The sequence below is a fragment of the Manacus candei genome, unplaced genomic scaffold (assembly GCF_025592945.1).
Source record: "Manacus candei isolate 608988 ecotype Guabito, Panama unplaced genomic scaffold, ASM2559294v1 h1tg000135l, whole genome shotgun sequence".
Taxonomy (NCBI): domain Eukaryota; kingdom Metazoa; phylum Chordata; class Aves; order Passeriformes; family Pipridae; genus Manacus; species Manacus candei.
In genome coordinates this window covers 1290141-1315370 of record NW_026138183.1, presented here as the reverse complement: position 1 = coordinate 1315370, position 25230 = coordinate 1290141, and the positions used below count along the sequence as shown (strand labels likewise).

General features: G+C 35.5%; 1 protein-coding gene across 2 annotated transcripts in view; it reads left to right on the top strand.

Moving 5' to 3' along the window:
- The first annotated feature begins 2567 nt into the window (after positions 1 to 2567).
- Positions 2568 to 25230, top strand: part of KCNIP4 (potassium voltage-gated channel interacting protein 4) — a 101905-nt gene continuing 79242 nt past the window's right edge. Inside the window, exon 1 of one of the 2 annotated variants that reach the window (XM_051771508.1) lies at positions 2568 to 3312. In XM_051771508.1, coding sequence (XP_051627468.1) covers positions 3201 to 3312 — 112 coding nt within the window. In that variant the 5' untranslated portion in view covers positions 2568 to 3200. The remainder of the gene's footprint in view (positions 3313 to 25230) is intronic. The other variant, XM_051771509.1, reaches the window with a different exon arrangement.

Sequence of the window (25230 nt, the reverse complement as noted above, 5' to 3'; positions counted from 1 at the left end):
ACACTAAGTGCCACATCCAGTCTCATCTTAAAAACCTCTGGGGACAGTGAATCCACCACCTCTCTGGGCAGCCCATTCCAATGTCTGATTACTCTCTCTGTCAAAATTTTTTTCCTAATATTCACGCTAAACCTACCCTGACACAGCTTAAGACTGTGCCCTCTTGTCCTTTGAACAGCTTTTAAAATTTGTGTCAATAGGGGCACACCACATGGGTGTATCGCATGAGTATTTATTTTTAAATAATTGAACAAAATATGAAGTGTGAGAGAGAAATTACAACTTCCTATTAATTTAAGAAGGGATCAGAACACAAAGAGGTGCCCTATATGTAACAGAATTTTGTTGTCTCCTTGTTCGAGATTGATTTAATTTTCAAATGTTTTGAGGGGTAGAATTTTTTTAAATGAACCACTTCCAGAAGAACTCAACTCTAGAGGTAACATTGTTTTATTCTGTTGCATGGTGTATTGCAGGAAAGATTTCACATATAATTTCTTTTTCCTTTCCACATAGTTTCTTATCCTTACTGCTTTAATTTCTAGAGCTAAGGCTTGGAGATTGACAATGTATGGTTCCCCTAACTTGGAGAACTATCATGAGAAACAATAGGAAAAGTCTACTTCTTTTTTAAGGAGGTAATCTTTTAAGTCAGTAATGTTACATTAATTGAAATGGATGTTATTTTTTAACTTAAATATTCTTCCATAACTCATTTGGTGTCCAGGTACACTTGGCCCTTAAAACTCATCAAGTTCATAATCTCTGTCTCTTTTATTTTTTTTAAGAGATCCAGGTCTTCTTGCGTGAAAGCAGAAAACAAAACCCTGGCTGTGGCTGAGACCACTTCTTGCTGAGTGGCTTTCTGTGACTGGGTTGGCACATTCAGAGGTGGAGTAGAAGGACCTCTGCTCCAAAAGTAGGCAACTCAAAAATGCAAGGTAGCCTGAATGTGCTGCATTAAGGGAAAATGTAGACTGATAGATTTCTCCATTTTAATAGTTTCCCTGATACCATTTATTAACAATAAGTAGGGCCTCTTTCACCTTTATAGCATGATTTTTTGTGTTATATTAGGATTATTGTTTCTGTAATGCCTGTAAAACAATATGGGTCAAAGGTCCCATCCTGGGATCACGTTAAGCCTGGAAGTATTGTAAACATCCATCATTTGATAAAAAGAACACAAAGTTGAGAAAAAATAAAAAGTGAATAGGAATAAACTCAAGGAAAAAAAATAGAAGTCAGACATGAGAATGAGTTAAGATGAACATGTAAGAGCCTTAAAAGTAGAATGGAATGGCTAGAAACTGTAAAGAGGAAACAAAAATTTACTTTTAAAATGAATAGAACTTAACAGGAAAATTTATTGGATAGTTAATGTAGAATATGTGGCGAAGGTAATGACATATTTGGAAAGTGCAAATTTGGGATAGTGTATTTGGTTTGATTTTTTACTGTGCTTTCCTCTTGAACATTGTTTTAGCTTTACAGATTAATAGGAAACGAACTGACATTCAGATTGAGAGTGTAAGTAAATAATACAAAACTCATGACGTTCTACTACTAAATACCCAAAAGAGTAAAATCAAAGAATATTCTTTCTTACATATTGGACAGATATAACCTAAAATAACTGAAGTACACATGTGATTTTTTGAATGAATAAAAATATGGAGATTCTGTATTCCTGCCTATATGGAAAAATCTATGGGTCTAGTTAGTTAATGTAATTCAGTGCAGACAGCCTTCAAAGAAAAACAAAAGAAGCTTATAGTAAATTGTAGATTACATTTTTCTTTCTCTACCTGGTAGGCCATAAATAATAGATTGTCAATGTTACAATTTGGTTTATGATAATTTGAAATTCTAATGACTTTCTGAACAAAATTAAAAGTATCTGAGCTTCTCAACAGTTAGTAAATTTTTTTTCTAATGCAAGGGATTTAGCAACCTAAGATAAGTGGTTGATACCAGACATCATTTATGAGATTATTTTTAGAGTTATAACATATGTCTTTAGAAATAAGGGTGCCTAAAAGTACTTTTTTTCTGAGACTTCCCTTCACTTTATTCTATTGCCTTGTATACCAAGTTGACAGGTTTTATTAGGATTTATTTGAATTATTAGAATCGGAAACAAGAACAAGCATTTAGGTATAACCTTATTTATGCATATGCTGCATAAATATTCTTCAAAACCTATTCTTCACACTGGGTATCATCTTGGTAATCACATTAATAAACACAGGACAATTAGTTTTATACAGACTGTCCAATAAATCAACTGGGATTCTTTTTCCCCTGATGCATAACCTGGGCAAGATCTTCTCAGGAGCTGTGCAAAATGCCTAATACCCATTCATGTGTATCAGAGTTTGGGGTTCAGCACTTCTAAGTTCACGTCCTGAGGCACAAAAGCACTCCTTTGTTTCTCAATCAATAAAGAATACATTCTTCCTGGTTACAGACCAGGGGCTTGAGCAGTGCATGTCTCCCTGACAGCACTGTATTTTGCTAGCTGGAGGCACTGATGATGCTGATGTGTATTTCTTTAATTTCTATTCTCACTTTCAGTGAGAATAGAATCTAATTAGATTCTGGTGATGCTTAAGAAGAGGAAGGGACAATGTTTCTCTGAACATTATTCTATCTAACACAGAGAGTAGTAGTTTTCTGATATGCAGCATTTAGCACACAGATGTGTGTCTTTAGCAAGCTGTCATTTCTCAAACTTAACAAAAACTGTGCCAAGAGAAGCTGGGGAGAATCACAAAGCCTGGGTCTGGAAGCAGTGGAGTGCAGTGCTGATAGCAGTGTGCTCCCTAGTGCAAGTTTCCAGAGCGCGTTTCTTCTTGGCACTGACACAGCCAAGTCTCCTGCTCCGACACAGATGTTCCTCCAGCAGCTCTAAGTAACACTGCTTGACGGATACAATATCATACCCAGGGGTTCGTGGTCCACCTCAGCCTTCTAAGAGGACTCGCTACTGATGAAATCAAAAGCTTAGAGAAGCATGAGATGCAGGGCTTTATCTAATACTTTGTCTCAGCTACAGTGGCTGGTGAATCGCCACAGCTCAGTATAGTGCTGCTTTACACCCCTGCAACTTTCTTCAAAGCAAACTCTTGGTAAAATCTTCCAATTTCCCTCTGATTGCAAACCGGTGTGAAGACTGGAATGATTTGCCTGTTGGAAGAATGTTGACTCTCGAGTGGGAGTCCGAGGGACTGCAAACAGTGGGTATTGTTGTGATTATATTTGCATCTCTGAAGCTGCTTCATTTGCTGGGACTGATTGATTTTTCAGAAGGTAAAGTGGTCACTCACAGTTTGTGCTGTTTGTAGGTGTGGTGTCTGATATGCTAAAATAGAGCATCAGCTATAAAAGAAAGCTGTGAAATGAAAAAAGTGAAAATAACAGACTAAAAATCCTAGTTTGTTTCTGCTGGTTTTATTTTGTTATTGAAAACAGAAGTAGATACTCGCATAAGATTTATATTTTACAATGAATTTACAATTGTCTGTGAGTGGATGTTTATTAGAAAAATTGAAAATAGTGAACATAACACCTGTCAGTTGCCTTTGAAAGCTGCTCTCTGATACTGAACTTGGTAGTTCAGTTCATATTTACAGAACGCTTTGCTCTTCTGATTTATGATGCAATTAGAGTTTTGTTCTCAATCAGTATCTGTGTTTTAAAAATCTGTTTCATGCAATACGCTATTCCTACAGAATGATCTTTAGGATCAAGCCTGCTCTACACCTTTCAAAAAAAAGGCATAGATGCCAACACTAAACGTGGGTATTTAAAATATATATAATGCATATATGTTTTAAAAATTCTCATTTGTTTGCTCAGAATTTTCTATTCTCTACCATACGGGTCATATCATTTCATCTACTTGCAAAGAGAGCTTCACATTAATTTATTAGGATTTTTTTGTCTATACAAAGCGAGGGGGTTTTCACATTTGGTAGAAATAAGCCCTTTCAATTAATTGTTGCTGAGATGTTTTGCTGTCGACTTTTCAACTTTTTCACAAAATGCCTAGTGTGGACTGCTATAGTAAACAAAAACTATTCACTCACTGAAGCCCTTTCTCAAAAAATACTTGCTTTTGTCAGTATGTTTGCTCATGTGAGTCCAAACTAATCCTTTTTGCTGTGTAACTGCTTTCAGTCATAATCACACAGCCAAGGAGACCACTCCAGTTTTCTGAAACATTAACTTTTCATTATGCAATAGGATCTTTGATGGATGTAGATTCACATCATCTCCTCATAAAATTGTTCAGAGAGCTGAAAGAATTTGAAATCTTTAAGACAGCACTTATATACTTACTGAACTATTGAAATATATCATCCTTCAAAGTGTATGTGGTAAGAATCTATAATATTTGCTTTGTTACTATATAATGCATTGGTTATGGAATTACTTTTTCAGTTCTAAACAATGGTTAATTTACCCCTCGGCATTGCTCACCTTTGGGTTTTTTAATGCTCTGAATGTATAGCATTTGTGACATCTAAAAAAATTGTCATAGTTATGGGTTCGCTTCAAATTTATTACATATGATAACAGATAGGAAAAAAATATTAAATGCAATATTGCTTTTTTAGCATATGTAGAGTTAGATCCCTTTCTTGATTTCTCATAGAATGGTATTGTCATTAAGTTTGTGGGAAATGGTTTCATGTGATGTCAACTATATTAAATTGCCCTTTTACAAAAAAATCTCCCTGGTACAAATTAATCTGATTTTAATATGAATAGTATGTTCAAGATGATATATCAATTGAAGTATAACACTCAACAGTGTCATGGCAGGTCCTCACATGATAATATAATAATTTCACTCAATAGTACCTAGATGTAAAAAGATTAAACATTATCAGGTACAGTTGATATATTTGTAACTGCAGTGTAAATAACTCCAGTGACTCAGGGGATTTCCAGTTTCCCTGAAGCTGATCTATGCTATTCAACTCTTCTGTGTTGGGGTACTGCCATTACCATTAAACAAGAATTCTGCCCAAATAATTAAGGAATATTTTATAGAGTGTTCTAAGTCAAAAAATTAATAGTTTGTTGTTCACCTGCTGAATGCAAGAAAAGCTTTTCTGTTTATATCCAAAGACCACATTTGAACTGTCAGTGTTGATCCAGAAACCAAAATGAGTAATGAGTCTTCCCCGTCTACCACATGGAGGCACATCATGGGCCATATGCTGAAACAAATATATTCCCATAGTTAGGGACTTATATTGTGAATATCACTGAAAGAAAGGGCAGCATGCCTGATGTTTGCCAATGAACCACAGATAAAACACCTAAAGGAAAAATCCTTAATTGCTAACTTGTTATAACTCCACTGATTTTAGTGAGGTCGTAATGATGCACTACTGTGGTATGATGGACGACTGCCTGCCTTTACATTACATAGCAAGGAAGTTATGATGAAGAGCTTGACTTGCCCCCATGATTCCATGAGAAAACAGGAGAATCCAGTCAATCTGCTTAGTTTTATTACAGTGTTCAGTAACTGCCGGGACAGAGAGGAACCTGATCTTATCCTGTGTCCCTGACTAGGGACTATGTTATTCTGCTTCATCCATTCTCCACTTTCCAATAAGCAGGACAAGAGACCAGAATGGAAAGAAAGCTGGCTTCACGGGAGCCAGCAAGCTGTTTCAGCTATAAGGACAGAATTGAATCAATACAACTTTTACTAGAAGAGAATGAAACTCTCCTTTACCTCTCCTTCCATTACTTTGAAAGTGGTTTGATACTAATCGATATCTTCCCTCCAACTTCCTTGCCTGAAACTTTTGCCACTGGGCAGCTTTGCTCCAAAGCTTTTGTTTTATTCCTCAGGTGGAAGGGGAGGAGAGGAAGGAGATCAAACTGAAGCAATGGATCAGAGCAGTAAAGCAACAGCACCAGGCCTAGAGGAAATTCATTCACCAGAATCTTGGAGGGGAGAGATGGCAAAATGAAGGATTCACTTTGCATTTGTGTGTCCAGAATAGCTGCCAAGTGGTAGCTATGCAGAGAGATTATATAAACATGTGTGTGCAACTTTGTAAACATTAGGGGACTGCATAAATTGAAGTCTTTGAAAGGACAAACTTTATGTCTCTTCCTACATCATGCATTGATTATATTTTGAAGTGTAACACCTCATGCAGAAATGTTTTTCTTTTGCTTGTGAATAGAATGCATCTAATGTTGCAATCTGTTTTAGACCCTCTTATTCCTCCCCTTTTCCTCAAACTAACCTCTAACAGTTTTCCAGAGCTATCTAACTTTCCAGAGTTGTCTTCCAAATATTATCTTTTTATCTTATTCAGATAAAAACATCGTTTCTGGCATATGAATGTCCCATGAACTCCATGTCTTTGGCTAGTAGGACACACTGGTCTCTATACGTCTTTCAGCTCAATAGCCTATCAAGGCTAGGTAGGAATATTTGATCCTTAGTGTCTTTTACTATGATGGAAAGAAAAGACTAGTTCACTTGCAGTTATCAGTAAACATATTTGGTTGCAAAGTCATTTTTTGTGAGTAAATAGAGCATTTTTTTGCTTTAGTTAGAATTTGGAAATTGAAAAAGGGGTAAATAAAGATAGTTTTAAATAGAGGTATTTTTCTGTCTTGGCATATATCTTCTCTGTAAAAGCACAGAAAGATCCTTTTTTTTTATTTTTCATTTCTGATCTAATCTGGATGGACAGGACTCACCTCCAGTCTAGAAGTTATGTTAGTGCACTTATCTATTCTGTCACACTAACTGCTAAAATGTGGCCTCTTTCGTAGTTCTGATACTTAAAAGCACAGAGCAGATGTTAGGTCTGTCTGCAACCATCTGTGTTAACATGCTCTTAGTTACCCTTATGGCTTTAGCAAAACCAGTAAGGTTTAAAATATTGTCTTGAGTGCAGTATGACTGTCACCCTTAGAAAATCAATGATATGGGGAAAGAAGTAACGCTGAGAAATTCTCAATTGCATCATATATTCTAAGAGAAAAAACACCAAGAGGCATGGGAATTTTCTTCTTGTCTACATGTGGCTGATGAGAATAATCTTAATTTGAATGTCCTTCCCTGTCTACTGGAAGCTGTGCTACAAGTCCAACGGACTCACCTATGCTGCTCCCTCTCCTGTATGACTTCTCTCAGCCAAACGGGATGCAATGTAGCATAATTCCACAACAAAGAGAAAGATGAAGAATGCATCACACAGAAATACTGGTCCCCTTTTCTTTTCTCAGCAGTTGCTTGTGCAGCTTACTGATCTCAGTAAGCTATTCAGTTTTCATGTGGTGAAATGTCCATTTCCTGCCTGTCCTTTTTTTTTCTCCAGACACTTGTAGAATCAAGGGAACTACTTTATTCCTCAAAAGATTCTGTTTGTGGATGCTGATATCCCAGTGCCAATTCATGGCATCAAGGTATATAGTATTATTAGTTTTCCTGTGATCATCAGTGAATCTTTCACACCAGAAATGATAACATATAGCTCCTTTGGCATCTAATATATTAGCACCTGTGCACTTAGACTGTTTGTTTGCTGCATATGGCTAGATAAAAGGTGTTAAGGTTCTTTCCAGAAGCATAGTTCTTCCCCTCAGAGATGAACAAACTGGATTACCATTTTTCTTTTGGTTTGTTTTGTCAACCCTCTTTGTAAATCTTGACAGAGATTCTGAATTCAAGGTCTCTAAAGGAAAGTCAATCTATAGAGGTATCTATATATTGCACAGCAGAGAATAGTTACTTCAGGCCAAATGCAAAACTACATTAAGTTGCTGCTTTAAATTCAACCTTGATCCAAACTGAAGTAAAAATTGAGGTGTGAATTTCAGTATGCTCATTTATAAGGTTGTGTGTTCTTGGACATATATATATTTTTGTATGCTTCTGTTAGATGCAAGACAGGCTGAAACTTACTGAAACTTCTAACCATCTCTTTATTCTCCACCTACCCTCAAAAAGTAGGGTCTTCCAGGCTTGGGAGCATGATTATGTTTGGGAAACACTGTCTTGACTAACCTTAACATAACTACATTGAAACTGAAAATTTTATTTTGTTTTGCTTTCTTTTTACTTTAGTGGTTTTTCTACCTAATGATCCAGTCTAATGACACGATGCACAAATGGCAAACAAGTGGAAAGTAATGTACTTGGTAAAGAAGAGCAAATGTCATTCTTTCATGTCAAAATCAGGTAAATCGTGCTTTTACCCAAATAGGAATAAAATGGGACAATTTAATTAAGAGTTTTGAGGAAAGGCTTAATGGTTGATGAAGATCTTTTCATCAACTGCTTTCCATGGACTTCTCCAAGGCATTGTAACATCCAGATCAACTGAATCGCAGAGGAATAGATCATTTTATATCCATACCAGTCTGGTATCCAATTCAGAATTTAGATACTGGTTGTGTGAAAAAATGGTGAGGACTATTTAAGGGATGTTACAAATATTACGAGAAAGACTTCTGTAAGGATAACTTATGTGCTATCTCTTCATGTGGGAGTTCACAAATGATAAGGCATTATGAATGTTCTGGGCTGCTTAGACAAAGCATTTCTTTTTAGTATGAAGTCACCCGCTTGTATTGGGTCTGGTTGAGCTGGAATTCATTTCCCCATAGTAGCCCTCACAGTGCTGTGCTTTGCATTGGTAGTTAGAAGGGTGTTGATAACACACCGCTGTTTTGGCTGCTGCTGACAAAAGCATCAGCACTGTAACATTGCTTCCTCAATCGAAGGCAGGATTCTGAGAAAGGACACAGGTAGGCCCAGCTGACCCAAACTGACCAACGGGATATTCCATACCCTGTGATGTCAGCTCAGATATAAAAGCTGAGGCAAGGAGCGGGAAGGGGAGCATTCATTGTCTAATGGTTGCCTGCTGAGGAACCGTCACGCATGCTGAAGCCTTGCTCCTTGGAAGTGGCCGACCATCTCAGCTCATTGGAAGTAGAGAATAAACCCTGCTATCTTTCGCTTTGCTTTTGCACTCGCAAGCTTCTGCTTTGCTTTTACTTTAGTAAACTGCCTTATCTGTACCCATGGATTGTTTTCATCTTACTCTCTCCCCTGTCCCGCTGGGAAGGGGAGTGATAGAGCTGCTGGGTGGGCACTCGGCATACAGCCAAGGTCAACCCACCACACCACTGTACTAAAATTTTACTCTCTAGCTCAGGATCTTCCACTGTATTTACATTCTAACTTGGGGAGGGCTCCTTTTGGCCACACTGCTCTGTGGGAACCCTTCCCCACAATAATTGGATTCTCCACTTCATATTCTTTATTTCTTTTCAAGAAAATGTTCTTAGTGATAGTCATTTTAGGCTGAGGGATTGACAATTTCCAAGCAAGTAGGGAAGTTTCTCCTTGCAAGGAGAAGGGAAGTTTATCCTTCTTTGCAAGGATAGAGTTGCTTTTGAGCATCATTTGAAGTTTCTTAAGAGATGCTGAGTATTCATCTGAAGCAGATAATTCATCGAGAGATGTCCTGGCCATTGCTGGCCAAAATGACATATGTTTTGAAAGGAAAGGAGGTATTTTTTTCCAGAGTATAAATAGAAACACCAAAAATAAAGGTGGGTGACATATATTTGATACCTGCAGCAAAGTCTGCATCTAACCAGTTTGCATCCCAGAGCATGGATACCAGGAGCTTCCTACAGAATGTCCTGCTTTTCTCCATGCATTCTGCCACTGCTTCCTGCTCAGGCTGCTTTTAAAATGTAGCTCTGGATAAAATAATCCATTTTAAGATGACAGAAATCTGGTATGACAAAATGTGTTTCTGAAAAATAGCTACACTTGGTCAGCTGAGTATAGGTGAGGAGAGAAAAGCATTGCCTAATCACTAATGTACTTTAGGGATGAGAATCTAGGCTTTACTGTTGGAATATGACATTTGCAGAGACATGAATAATCATTGCCTAAAATGACATTATAGAACAAGATTAAATATAGAAAATGATGGAATGACTGAAAAACGATGGAATGAAAAAAAATTCATATTAGTGTACTGATGTAGAAATAACACAGTCACCTTTGTTCTCTCTCTTGACTTTTAAATTATTTGTTCCATGTTGGACACACTTTTTGACCAGAATTCTTTGGCCTTTGATATTAATGAGATATGGGAGATACTCAGTGAATTTTGTTAGGATTTATGTATCTGATTACATGCAGACTTATTTGAAACATGAAGATTTACAAAGCTGTTCCATGTAATGCAAAAATAGTAACATAATTTGGAGAGATTGAGTGCATCTGTGTATGCATGTGTGTACATTTGGTGAAGAAAGAGGAATAATATAAAATGAAGACTTTGTGTATCAAATAAATAACTTTTAATGGTTATGGTATCCCAAGAAGGCAACTATATAATGAAAGGTTGACGTAGATACAAGTAGGTCTCTTTTGATGTTAAAAAAAATAAGTCATTACTAATCAAGTCATTACTTGTCTGTAAATTATGCTACTGCTGAATAATCTGTATTTTCATGTTAAAATGGTAGTCTGTTGTGCAGATTGATTATTTTATATTTGCCTGTAAGTAGATCAATGGATTCCATTTGTGCATTTGACTGATTTTTGTATATCTATATAGATGAACAAACCTTGACTATTTCTGATAGACATCTACCCTGATTTGAGTACATTTTTAGCCTTCCACTAATCACTTAAGGAAGAATGAGTTATGCCATATGAAACAAATATTTTTCAGACAGCTTTTGAAAGTTAGAAGGAGGGATATTGATCGAAGCTGAGTGAAATAAGTCAAACCAAAATGAAGTGGAACAGTTTAGTGACTGTTTCATGATGCTCCCAAAGGAGGCTTGTTCCTTGCAGATAAAACTGTTGTGTTTGGGATGGGAGAGTGAAATTAGAAAATTAGAGGAAAGAAGATACAGTTGAGAAGAAAGGACAAAAAACCTTAGTTTGCTTAGTGATCAATCACCAAATGATTAAGTAGCAAAGTAAGGAGGTCCTCAATTTTAATTTTTTTAATACAATAGAAAAATTGGGAAAGTAAATAGGCTGAGTTTCACAGAGTTAGATTTTTATATGTCATGTGTCAATCATATTACATTCAAGCATGTACTCCTGTGTAAGGAGACGAAATGTAGCACTGACTGCTCAAAACTAAGTTTTATATTTCCCAGTGATCTGGGAAATATAAATGGGAACTCCTTACTAAGTGGTGAGTCTCCGGATATCTACAGTGACCAAAGGACTGGTTTCAGCCTAGATGTATCTGAAAATGCAGCCCTAATGTTTAACCTGTGTGCTAGCATTTGACCTGTATCTTTATTATATTGCAAATACTTTAGATTCCTTTGCTTCTCGATAAAAGATCGTGTTCTAGATTTTATACGTCATGATGAAATTTGAGCTAAGGCAAACTGGGTAGGTTAACATTTGTTTTGCAAAGTTATATTTATGAAGCAATAATCTGCATTTCTCCCCCTGAGATGGTAACAGAAGAATATTCCACCTGATGTGAAATATCATTCCTGGTGAAAGACATTGCTTTCCACAATTGGTAGAGTAATAGCGTTGTTTACATTGATATACTGATAGTTATTTTTTACAAGAATGTGTGTGACTATTATTCTTAGACTATTGACTAATCTTCATTCAACATCTTCCTATATTTCTTCTGTAGTCTGAATTATTTAAAAGTTGTTTCATTATTTCCCTGTCAGATGGGTAACAATTGTCAGCAACTTCAATTACATAATTAAAAGAATCACAATTAAATAGAAAGCTGGGTTGGGATTCAGTAAGTATCATTTCCTGTGACTTTAGGAAATCTAGAAAATTGTGAAAATTACGCTGGTTAAGTTACAGGCTGTTGTGAGAGTTAATAGGTTAAAAGGGGCATCATCAGGTGCTAAAGTGGTGAGGCCATACAATGAAAATTGAGACACATCAACAGATCTCTTTTAATCACACTGTCAAAACTAGGAACCCAAGTTTGAAACTTGAACATGGTGAGTGATGAGTTATAAATACCTTCAACCTGTTGAGATTTTATAAACAAAAAAAATCACTCTGAATCCAACCAGAAAGGTGTTGGCATCAGTCAATACCTAAGACTTAGATTTTTGCTATGAATAGGATACACTTTCTTATTGAGAAAGCAGGTTGTCTCGTCTCATATTACAATAAAAAATAAAAAACTGTTTTAAAATGAATTATAGTAAAATTTTCACTCTACCATAATCAGTATCTTATGTTGTACTCCTATATACTTTCTGCAGTTACAAATGCTTCATATTACCTATTCTTTTTAAGAAAACCTTTTCTGTTTCTTCTTTGTTTATTATGAGTAATATAATACTCATATGTACTCATATGCACATATTTATAGAGACAAATACACCCCTTTATGAGATATATAGCACATAGAATACGTTATACACACATGCAGTGAAATATATATGGAAAATAATTTTAGATTTCAATTTAGGGTGTACTAAGTGTAGGTAGATGGATTTGCTGTATTTCACAGACTGCATATTAAAAAAAAAATTATTGGCTGACTGTATTTCCTTTGAAGTATTTCAAAATACAGGCCTGATTTCTCAGTCTCTTTCTCATGTGAATAGTTTTTTAATGCAATATACTTGTAATATGGATGCATTTTTAATTTCAGCATGAGGTGCTGTTTTGTTATTGAAGTGCAGTTTTTCCATAGGATTCTGTTTTCCCAAATCTAAGAAATATAATTAATTATAATTTTAAATTCTAAAATAACTTATAAATAATGTGAAGGAACTTCTTTTTTTTAGTTTAACATTACATATAGACTCTTTCTTGTTATATTTCAATAATGATGTACTGCAAATAAATGTTTTTTTCTTATTTTTCAATAATAATGAATGTGACTTACATTGCTAAAAAAAAATTGTTTCCAGTTCTTTCTCCTTCTGGGCAATTTTTCATCCTCATTACTGAAGTCACTAAATGGAGCCCATTCCATTAACCCACAATAATTTTTGGGGGGCTGGATTCAGCCTGTGATCCTCGGATGGATCAGAAAACTTAAACTTTTCTACTTGCTTTTCTCAGATGAAGAAATCTAATACATTGCAGTAAATACAGATCTTATGCTGTAAAGCAGAGGTTATATATGTTCATCAGTGTACTCTCTCAGCAGAATATTGTGCTCAAAACAGAGCATTTGAAATACAGCAATCAACACAAGTATAGGCTGTTTTTGTGGAAGTACATGACCTCAGTGTAATACCAATAAATGGATGCTTCACTGTGTACCCATATATTACCATGAATGTGTGCTTCTAATTTTTTTCCAAACAGAGATGAAATTGCTGAAAATAATGTTATTAGAAGCTTTTATTCAGATCTGGTTTATCTATGCCAGGTTAAACTTGGATCTCATGGATGAATACTTGAATAGAAGCATTGGAAACATTATAATTAGGTAAAGCCCTTAGTAGCAAACTCTTGCTATTATGAATTTTAAGAATTGTGCAATTTTGTATTATATGTATAACCAGAGACAGTAGTTGCAACCATCCTGTTGGTTCTTATCTACAAAATTAGATTTTCTGCCTAAAGGTTTTACAGTTCAAGGGCTGTTTCTACTTGTACTGCTCCAGGAGCAGCCAGAGAGAAGGCTGGCGACACAGGGAGCAGCAATCTCATTTCTAGTTCTCTGCTGCTGAGAAGGAACAAGAAGCAGCAGGTCAATATTTATGGCACCTCACCTTTTCTTCACTCTGCATGGCATCCTAATCCAGGACATCTGATGGGAGGGAGAGAGAGAGAGAGAGAGGAGATTGGATGTATTGCTTACATGAATAGAAAGCAGAACTGAGGGGGTACTCAACTCTTCTCTGATGTTGAGGAGATGGCAAATGACATAACATTTGCTTGCAACAACATGGAAAGGCAAGAGAGTTTCTGTGTGCTATATGGGTCAGCCATGCCCAGAAGGATTACAACGAAAGCACATTTTTAAGGAGGGCTTAGAACTATAACAGGTTAGTTCATTAGGAGAGTTAAACAAGAGACGTGAGGAAAGAATCACAGCAGGGTTTGTTAAGGACCTGATGATGTTAGCAGCCTTTTAAGAGTACATGAAAACCAGAAGAAATTCAGGAAGGGGGAGAGCAGACGCAACACCAAAAAAAAATTAAACTGTTTAGAATTTTTGTTGCCATTTTCCCAGAGTAGTATAGTTATTTACATTATTGGATGATAATTGGACAGTTGAAAACCAACTTTCAAACAAAGAAGCCCAGCAATGCAGGAATACAAATAAAGATGCTCTCTTTTTCAGAAGACTTGAATTATGTGTCAGATCTCAGAAGAAACTTTTCAGCAAATTAGGCCACCTCAATTCAAATTCCTAGATATTGATCTTTGTGACCCACTTTAGATGCCTACCTTTGAAAATGTGGTTCTTTGCATGCTATTTATCCTCAACACAAAATCTTTTTTGATGTTTTTTAGGACTTTTAAGTTGTATGGTCAATCTCTTCACTGAGATGAATTCAGAGAGGTCTAAAGCATGCCCTGGTACTTAATATAGCAGACTCAGATGGCCAGGAAGCTGCCTGGAAACTACATTAAACTACTTCACAATAAGAAAACAATTTTTTTAGTCTTGTTTTTTGAATAATCGCCCTCATTCTTGTTTCAATAAAGACTAGTCTTACCCTGCGGGAAGTAAGAAGCATTATTTAACACCAAGTGAATCATAGTGTATTACTACTGTACTACACAGCTATAAATTTTGGAGGAAAAATTAACTTAATAATAGTTTTATTATTTTAATGCTATGATAATTGAATTTATAAATTAGAGCATTGTTCCTGCTTTGAAATGTGTTTAAGAATGGTTAAGAGAGTCTAATTCTAAAAATGAATGGAAAAAAACCCTGTGTTATCTCTGCTCAGGTGTTTTTAAAGAAAAAGTAATATCTTTCATATTTTCATTTCTTTGCAGTTGTGGTCTTTTTGTAAAACATTTCACTGGAACCTTAGTTCCTAAAAAATGATGTAGAGGATTTTTGCTATGTCTTTTTTGCTTTTTATGCAAAGAAGAAAGGAAGAGAAAGTTAGTATAGAAGTGAGGGTTTGTTTATTTTTCTTTAGCAGTTATGCAGAGAAAATGAAAATACATACTTTTCACAAAACAAAACTGCAGGAATTTGTAAGGTTGATAGGAATGTGAACTGACAGAATATGGTAAAGTTTTACCCGATTTAATGTTTTCTGATTATCTTATTTAATATCTGTTTTAATATTTGATTAATATTTTACATTTCAGTCATGTTGTTCATTCCCAAAGCTTTCAAGAATAGCAGGGGGGAAAAAAAGAGTAAATGAAAGGAATTAATTTCAGATCTCTAAATTCTTACTCTAAATGTATTCCTTTAATATAAATTTATCCTCTAGTCATCCTAAGTAGTTTGCACTTTTCAAGATGAGAGTACGGAAGATTTAAAACCAGACAGAAGTACCAAACTCTCTTTAAGTGAGGATCCAGAAAAACTGAATAGTGGGCGCTTTCTAACAGAGAACAGTCATGTGAGAACTCATCTCTTATGAAATTTTCACTCATATCTGTCTCCCTAAATATATTACTAGGGTGGAGGGCTCTTTACAAAGAATTATACTAAACTAGTACATAAGTTAAGCCACAGAAAGGTGTTTGAGGCCTTACAGTAAGTAAAAAGAAGTTGGGCATTTGAACTTCACATTCTTCTATAAAGACCTGAATTGCACTCTGATTTTTCATACTGCTGGGTATATGTATGACACCTCTGGCATGCCTTTTTTTTTCAATGAAAATCTTCTCATTTCCAAAGCAATGCTTTACAATGACAACAGAGAGTAATCCAAGTAATTTTTATGTATGGAAGTATCATGATAATTAAAATGAGCTCCTGACTTGTATGCTTTGGGGAGAACATTATCTTCCTTGAATTATCATATCTTTAAATGTACAGATGTCATTCCAGTACATTAAATTAATCATGTAACATGATATTTTTAACAAATTAAGGTGGTCATATTCTGTGAGTAATGAAGAATGCAAATATACTGCATACTTGCTATCCATAGTACTGTGATTATGTTCTAGCAATAGATGTTAGCATTTGCTAAAAAACTATGTCTGCAGGTAATTTTTTATTTTAATTGCAAATTTTTCAGCACATACTCCCCCCCACACACCAGCTCCCCATCCCCAGAAAGGCTAGTGTGTGATCATAGTTTCAGCTGCTTCAGCTGGTTTTGTGGAAGATCAACTGGCATTACATTCCCCATGACTGCATTCCATTTAGTGTCTGTCAGTTCATATGTTTGACACCAATCAGGTATTCATCATTCAATATCAGGATAGAAAGTATCTCTGAAAATGCTATTTTAAATTGGAATTGAGAGCTCAGATTTTTTTGCTTCAGTCTCTACAGCTGTCATGCTGCAGTTCTCAAAAATGCCATGTTTGTCAATTAGAAGTGAGAGAAGAATGGGAGCAACGTCTGAGTTGTTACTTTATTTTTTATCCTCTATGTAAAGCAACAAATTAAAGGCCAAGTGGATTATGAAGGTGTGAATGTGTGGTATGCAGTGGAAGTGTAATAGGCTTAAAGGAGGAAAGTAGGTCTGTATGTCAAATGTACATCAAAGACATCACGTGACAGTCCCATAGTTTATGACCGTACTTCAACGATCTATTTAAAATTAAGAAGTTGAGTCAAAATTATCTGAACTCTATAGAACTCTTTAATGGTGATTTATTTTGTTGTTGTATGATGTAATAAAGAATGACAAAAACTTCCTGGAGCAAGAATGATCTAATAAGTATTGTAAATTTTAGCCACCAAAGTAACATTTGTCCACAAATTCCTGAAGCACCACTAGAGACTCTAATTAAAAAAAAGGATAAAAGAAACTATGATTAATTATTAATCTCCAGAACTAAACTGGTTTAATTACTTGAAAAATAAAGATCACTTTCAAAGCTAACAGGAGAGGTAAATTTTCTGTCAATATTTATTGGATTAGACCTTTCTGTTTTCTCTCAGTGTTGCATACTGCACAGTGCTGCTGCCTTGTCTTCTGATAGCTGTGTTCACAGGCTGGATCAAAAAGGCATCTTTGTACTCATTTAAAGCTATTTGTTATCTCACTTTAACCCTTAGTCTAATACTTGCTCCATATGACAAATAGGCAACCAGACACTGGCCTGTGAGCTGGGGGTATGACAGTGTCTGTGGTGTGAGCAAGGTGTGTTGCTCTGGAGACAGACAACCTCCTTACTCTCCTTTGCCTATATGTATTTAAAATATGTTCAATACCATGTACACGTCATCAGCAAAGCAAATTTCAGACAGCAGAGACTGTTAGCAATAATATTTTCAGTGTAATCCAAATTAACCTTAGGTCAAAAACCCTCTCTCTTATTATTCCTTCTGCAACAATATTTTAAATTAGGTTAACACACTCTGAGGTGTTTTACCTGTCACGTTCAAATGAAGGCAGTGAAGCACATGCTGTCTATTTTTCTGAATAGCTATTTCATGTGAAAGCTATTTTTAATAAAAACAAGCAGTTGTGATAGTTCACAGTATACATTCAAAATGTATAGCTATTTGGGGCCTGTCCTACATTTTCTGCCAATTCCCATTTCCCCATGAAGAAACCTTGACTATAATCATCATTGTTAGAGTCACCAGGAGAAATGCAGAATGAGCCCTTCTTACTGTTGTAAGCAAAACAGTGATCTTCAGAAAATATGAATAAATTACTGTTTTCAAAGAGTAGAAAGGTCACCGTCTACCTGTCTGTTCTTTACAGAGTGAAAATGTCTGCTTGCTACTGTTAGTTTAATAAGACCTATTAACAATAAAGAACTGTTTTTGTCAGGAGAAAAAAATTAAATGTCAAAGGATTTTCAGCCCCCTTTTCACATGATGCACAAATTTATCCATTCACAAAATTGCATTATGAAAATGAGACATTTGTTGCCATAAATTATTAATTGCCTTTTTTGTAGTTATGTTTTTAATTTTGTTTTGCCCTTTTTTTTTTGTACTAGCACATGTATAGTAATTGAAAGGCATCTTTGGTTTAAGCAAATCCTATAGGCAAACTGCTATATCACAGTGGCTGACTATTATAATAGCTGTGAAGAAATCTACCTTTCTTGGCAATTCATTTGTAGTAAAATCACTTCTAGGCTCCTTCTGCACTCTTTGAATTTTCCTTGATCCCATGCTAGGAGAGAAAAATAGCTCAGCAAAGGCAATTGGTTTTGCTAGGCTATCCCAGCTGGAGCATGGAGGCTGCCATGGATGTTTTCAGCAATGTAGCCTGTGGGCCACAGGTCACTGCAGTGCAAGAGCAACACGGGTGAAGCCATGTCTGTCAACTGGCAGTTCCCCTTGATGGGGACAGATTGAATAACATCCTGGCCCTAAACTGCAGTGGTGAGAGTTTTCAGAGAGGAAAGTGAGTGAATGGTCTCTAGCTCCTTCCCCTGAGCCAGCGGCAGGCTGTGGGGCTGGGCCACCTGGGGACAGTGTGGCTTTATGTAACCTTCTGTGGGACCTTCTCGTCCATAGTAAAGAAGTGGTATCTCTATTCCCAGGGGAAGAACCTTCATGTGTGTGTCCTAGAAGCAGATAGCCAGTCTGGCAAAAAACCTGAGTTTTGCTCCCTGCTTCTCTGTGGAAGATACTACTCATTTTTCTATCAGACTGTTACAAATTTGAACTCATTCAACTGACTTGACTTCCGCTATCCAGCAAGCTCTTTTAATCATTTTCCATTCCCATCAGTTGTCTCCAGTAAAGCAAACAGAATTTGTACTTTTACAATTCCTTCTTCAGCATCCTCCTAAAATACTGCTTAATAAACATTAATATTTTCACACTTGCCTTAATTTTAAAAGTCAGGCCTAAAGGTGGGAAGTGAGTGTCAAGAATCATTATACTGTCTTGCACCATTGCAAGACAGTATAAAACAGCTCCCATTTCAGATTGCCAGAGAGTTAAACCTTAATAGTTTGAAATATGTGTAGAGGCAAAGAGATCCCTAGGAACGTCTGGTAACAACTTTTCAAGAATCAGGTATTTTTATCTGCTTCTACAGGTATTTTTATTTGCTTCTACAAATTCCAGAGCTAATTCTTGCTGTGCTGATTTCTCTACAGTGGTCTCCCCCCAAATGCATATTTATTATACTTGACTAATGTTTTGTATAATTTGATTGGTTATTTCATGTAGCAAAAATGTCTTCCTGTGGAAGAGACCTTATGTAGTACTTGGATTGTTACCTACTGTTTGTCACAGCATCATTTCCAAACCTCCCAATGTACTACAACTCAAAGGAAATTAATATCTCAAAATGACAATTGTCTGCTCTGTTGAAAGCACATATAAATCTATTTTTCATGGTTATCTATGAGTTTGTTGAGCTGCAATGCTTTTCATTCATTCAGTACTTTATTTTTTATTAGGAAGCTGCACAATCTTCTACTGTATGGTTATGTCGGACTTTTTGTTCATTTGAAAAATAAATTATTAAAGTTGCTGACCAAAGCACAAATATTCAACTTCATTTAAGTCCTGATGGAGTTACTGGCAATTGGAGAGGTGTAGCTAAATTTTCCAATTTATTTATAGGTGTAGTTCATTAAAAAAGTTATTCAAGAAAATTTACAATATTCTAGTGATTATATGTGATGCAACATTAACCATCTCCATAAATAACAGAGGTAACAGAATATATTATACAAACTATTTTATTCAAACACTTACAACACAGCGACAAATTGGAATTTAATATATTTTACAAGTTCCTCCTTGAGAAAGGCCAGACAAAATGAATTGATTCAGCAAGAAGCAAACTTTTCCCTTGGAATGAATTCCTACTTTTTTAAGATAAATGGTGAGAAGGCTGTGCAAAGGGGCTAGAGGAAAAGGGATATGAACTATTCTCCTGAAGCAGTCTGCAACTACATTTTTCAGACTTGGAGGCTACTCTATCTACAGCTGCCAAGGTAGGAGTTATGTTGACTGTCAGGCTTTCATTTCTTTTCCAAAGAGAAGATTTTATCAGTAATATTTGTCAGTGAGCCAGAGAAAGCTCATCTGTTTGAGAGAACTCAGTTACCCTCGCTCAGGGGTCAGCTAAACTTTGGAACTTGCCTGCAGCCAAAGGTTCCAACCCAATTTACTGAAAGGTTTTTTTATCAAGCTTTAGAGTGATAAATTTCTTAATAATTTCATAATAATTTCATATATATTTATTATATTATTATTTCATAATAAATAATTTCATAATAAATTTCATAATAATTTCTTGTGTTTAGATCCCTTATGGTAAACAAGGAGATGTTCACCACTGTACAGCTTTTCAAAGACAGTAAATACTAACTTTTCTGCTCACCAGGTTCTTGCTTGCAGTAAAGAATTGGTAACTTATTTATTTCTCAATATATTTCCTATATCACAGAAATCAGTCTACATAAAAGTTGTCACCATGACTGGGGTTTATGTCCACCTATCAATTTTGTGAATTTGGTCTGATCTGTACATTTCTGTAATGATTGCAATGACTGGTGTTAAAGATTGAGAAAGTGTTACAGTCTGATGTAGATAGATATATTGTATAATTTTTCAGTTTCATTCTTCCTGTATACTTAAAAAACCTTTGTTCAAGGAGTAGGGCTGGATGTCAAACTGACATTTTCAATTGAGACCAAAGTAAACCAAACAAGAAATTAAACGTACTTTTCTGATCAGTATTTATAAAAATATTGTGCTTGAACTTTTACTGCCAAATAAAACTTTAACATTATCTGTCCTCCAGACTGATAACGTAGGCTTTCCTGTGGCACAAGTGTTGGTAATGACATGCCTTAGATATGACTTAGACCCACACCTTGTAGGGGCTTAAAACTTCCTTACTTGAAACTTTTTGACCATTGCCTTTCTAAAGAGGTTGCTTAGAAAAAATTTGGTGCTGCAGGGTGCTAATCACATTTCTTCTCTCCAGGAAAACAATTACAGAAATGTGTAAATTAAAAGGGAATTAGTTATTTCCATTACAGTCTGTACACTTAAAAATCAGTCAAATGAACTTTGCTTAAACTTACACAAAACTGAAAGCTAGAGTAGCATTATAGCAATTATTACTTGGCAGGGTCAAATACATGGTTAGCCATTAGGCCTAATTTATGGTGTTGTCTTTGGTTTACTTTAAAAATTATAAGTGATAAAGATGACAGGTATGAATGGACCTGAGTGAAAATCAGCAACTCAGACTTCTCATCAGAAGTTCATGGTGTCACTGCATTATGGCAGAAAAAGTCAGGGAAGTTTGCAAGATACATTGATTATAAAAATCGTCTTATTTAAACCAGGTCTAATGTTGCTTCCAGTGTATCCAGAAATGTACATTAGTTATCATTGTAAAATCAAACTTTCCCAGCAATTGCCACAGAGTGATACATGGATATTGCAGCTGTTTTGTGGACACACTAAAGCCTTTGCTCTGCAAACCATCCATTCTGTTTCTCAGTTGAAAAACATAAATAAATCCTGCAGAACTCTGAGCACATGGCTGCGCTAGAGATGAGGTAGCGGCTGGATTGCTGTGGAAATTTATGGGTCTCAAACCAACCCTGTTAAAAATGTACTGTACTACTATGCAGAGTCAGAGTTGCTCTGCCACAGTAAAAACCAAATTAGGCAATGGTATTATTGTAGGTTACTATCATGCTCTTGTTGATACAGAAATGCTGTCTAACTCACAGATGATTCCTCCTAGTAGAGAATGCAATAAAACATTCAGGCTCCTGTACAGCTGCATTCTGTGGGTCTAGGGAGAAGACTAAGAAACGCCTCCAGAATAGCTCCTGGCTGTTTTGTGAGTCACTCTGATACCCTAAAGAGTGCTTAAAATGAAGTATTATACCTGTTAGAAAGGCATGAGCAATTACTAGGTGTTTCGGAACTGCTATTGTGTCATAAACTCTAAAAATTTTTTCTACTATAGTTTTTTTCTGATTCTAAACTTTTCACTGCAACCAATTGTTGCTTGTGGAAGGTTCACAGAAATCTCTCACTGTAAAATTTACTTACAGCATTTGGTTGCACTTAAAAGCTTAAGGACAATGATTTCATAAATACAGGGACAAGCAAAAGAATGTGTACTATATATATATACACCATTTTAATGGATGTTCATTGAAAATAATAGATATTTTTTTCATCCAATTCTATCAAAAATATCACTCTGGTATTTGTGGTATTGTCACAAGCACTTCTGACAACCTCAGAAGTTCATGCCAATGTTATGTCAGTCTGTGCCAAAGGGAACCCTCTATCTAGATAAGGCTTTACTCCATTAAATGTACTTGGCAGACCAAAAATCCTTTTTTCTCAAAACTTAATTAAACACAGTTCCATCTGGTGGTACTGGGAAAGGTTCTTGTGCACACTGTTTCTTAGTTCTCAGCATCTGAGGATGATTGTCGAAATCTGGTGTGGGTAATCTCATATTTGGCAGAACTTTAAGAAGTTTTGGCATATTTGGTAACAAATTCTTCAAGAAGATGAATTCTACCTTGCCACTGGTTTTTTTCATGTAATTGCATCAGAATTACTATTTTTTCTTTCAATTGTGCAATTTGCAAAACACCTACATTTGTATTTCACTCCTTTATTATCTTATTAACTACTTATAACCTTAATTTTACACATCACAGATAAAACACCCCTTTATTTCATTATTAAAATGTAACAATACAAATTAACTTGGAATTTTATAAGGCAGGAGTATATGAATGAAACATTATTTTAAGGCTGAACTGTAGATAAAAGGCAAAAATCTCAGCTAAATAAAATATAAACTTGCTATAATTAACTACCCTCCAAGGCTTTGTATTTTTATGTTACTATATTGGCATTTGCTTCCATTAAAATGTGTCCAAGAAGAAAATATGGACATGGGAATGACAAGATAGTTTCTCAAATTTTGAAATTCTGAATATCACATTCGACACCATGAAAGGGTTTCTCTTTCCCACAAAGAGGATTTGTAGGTTAGACCTACTTTTCAGACTTCTTAAATCTATTTTTTACTGAGCAACAATTATATACAAGGTAAAATAACTGAAAATGTAAAATAGTTTCAATATTTTTTCTGATTCCCTTGAAAACAGGTTCTTTAACAGTCTGTTACAGAATGTTGTATTAATATTTATTTGGTTTGGGACCTCTTGATGCTAGCCTATGTAAAGATGCAGTAATATGAACTTTATTATCTCTACTTGCATAGGTTGTGTCACTTTCCTTGTTGGGACGATTTTATTGTGTATTCATGCATTTATCCATACATTTAAACAGTCCTTTGTAGAACAAAATTGATATAAAACTTCTGTTCTCCTCAAGTTCTGTAAGTGAAATGAACAATATGCGCCTGCTCTGAACCTCTACGAGTTAAAATTTGAGTTACAGTTAAGCCTTGTGTGTTTCTCCATTTCTAGTAGAGAAATTCCATCCCTCTTCTACCACAAACATCAACTTTCATTTTCATTTAAAAATATTTTTGAAGACTCTTCCTTCAGGTCGTGTCTCTTAAACTTGAAGGTGTCATGTCTTCTTGAAATCCCTCAATCCACTGGAAAATGTGATCCATGTTAGTGGTCCTTTCTTTGATCTTTGGTAGTTTTGGAGGAGATTTTTATAGATCACAGACTTCTCAGATATTGCTGTACTACTAAGAATTTTATCTGCAGCCACTGACAAACTTTTAATAGGTGTACTTTAATTTTTTCACAAATTTCTGAACTCTTGCTTTAAATTATCTCAGTCAATTCATTTTTATGTCTGTGAGCAATTTAATTTTTTTCTGTCTTAGTCTAATAGAAATTGTCATTTCCATTTCCTTTCTTCACCTTGTGCCAGCATTGCTGTCTACTCTCGAATCAGCAACATTCTAGTTTTGGTTTTGTTTTGTGGGTTTTTTTGTTTGTTTGTTGTTTTGGGAGTTTTACTGGCTTTAGATGATGACAGGTTTTTTTTGTTGTCCTTGGTTTTGGGGTTTTTTTGCGGGGGGGGGGGGCAGGCAGGGAGTATTTTTTCTGCTAGTACAGGAGAAAAGATACATAGGGCTCACATAAATTCTAATATCCTTTTAAATTACTAGGGGTGTACACCATGTTCCAGGGCATGGTAGGAACAAAACAAGAGGCAGATTTCTACTGACAGTTCTATACCCTCATGCCAAGAAGGAAATTGGAAATATTGTCTATCTTGACTTCTTTACCAAGCTGCGTGTGTCATTGTGTGAGCCCTTTGAGACTTTATAATACATTTATCAAGTTAGCTGCATTCCTCAGTAAAATGTAGTTACAGAGTTTTTCTTTGCTTTTATTTTTACTTCTCTTACTGTCTTTCATTCCAAGATCCTCACTGGCTTTATTAGGATTTCTACTGACTGGCAGGTGCCTACTGATTTGATTTTCCAATATATGGTGCCTAAAATCAGGGGAGAAAAAGACTCTCCAGGCAATATTAGATAAGATATAGAGCAGCTCTTTTAATGAAGGAAAACTCCAGCTACATTAAAATCTACAAAAAGCTAAAAATCTTAAAAATTCAAAGGCATCACTGTATTCCTTGCTTTAAAAGGATAGGCACAGCAGACAAATGGAGTGTAGTTTATTATTCTTGTGTATTATATTTATTATAAAATGCAAGGAGTTATGATTCACCAAAATCACTTTCAAAGTCTGTGACAATGTAAGGAATTTATCCTTTATTTCGCAATGCTTGGAATACCCGTTCCTACTGGTCAAAGAGCAAACAGGAATATTCTGTATTAGTGTAATTTCTAATACATCTGTTATGCTTATCTCCACATAAGCAGGAAGGAGATTTTTCTTTATAACTGTTGTATGTGTTTTCATGGCTTATGTCCTGATGCCAGGGCAGAACAGATTCCCTGTAATTTATGTTGTGCTCCATTTACATCTGACTGGTGTTACTGTGATCACTGGTTCCTTGGTAAATGCTCCTGTGCATGTTTTAATGTAAGAATTTGAGCAGAAATCCTCCACTAATGAGAACAACAAGTAGGAGTGCATCCCTCATTGGTAGGCAGACTTGTTTGACCACTAATGCAAGAAATATTATGGGATGCTGAACTCCC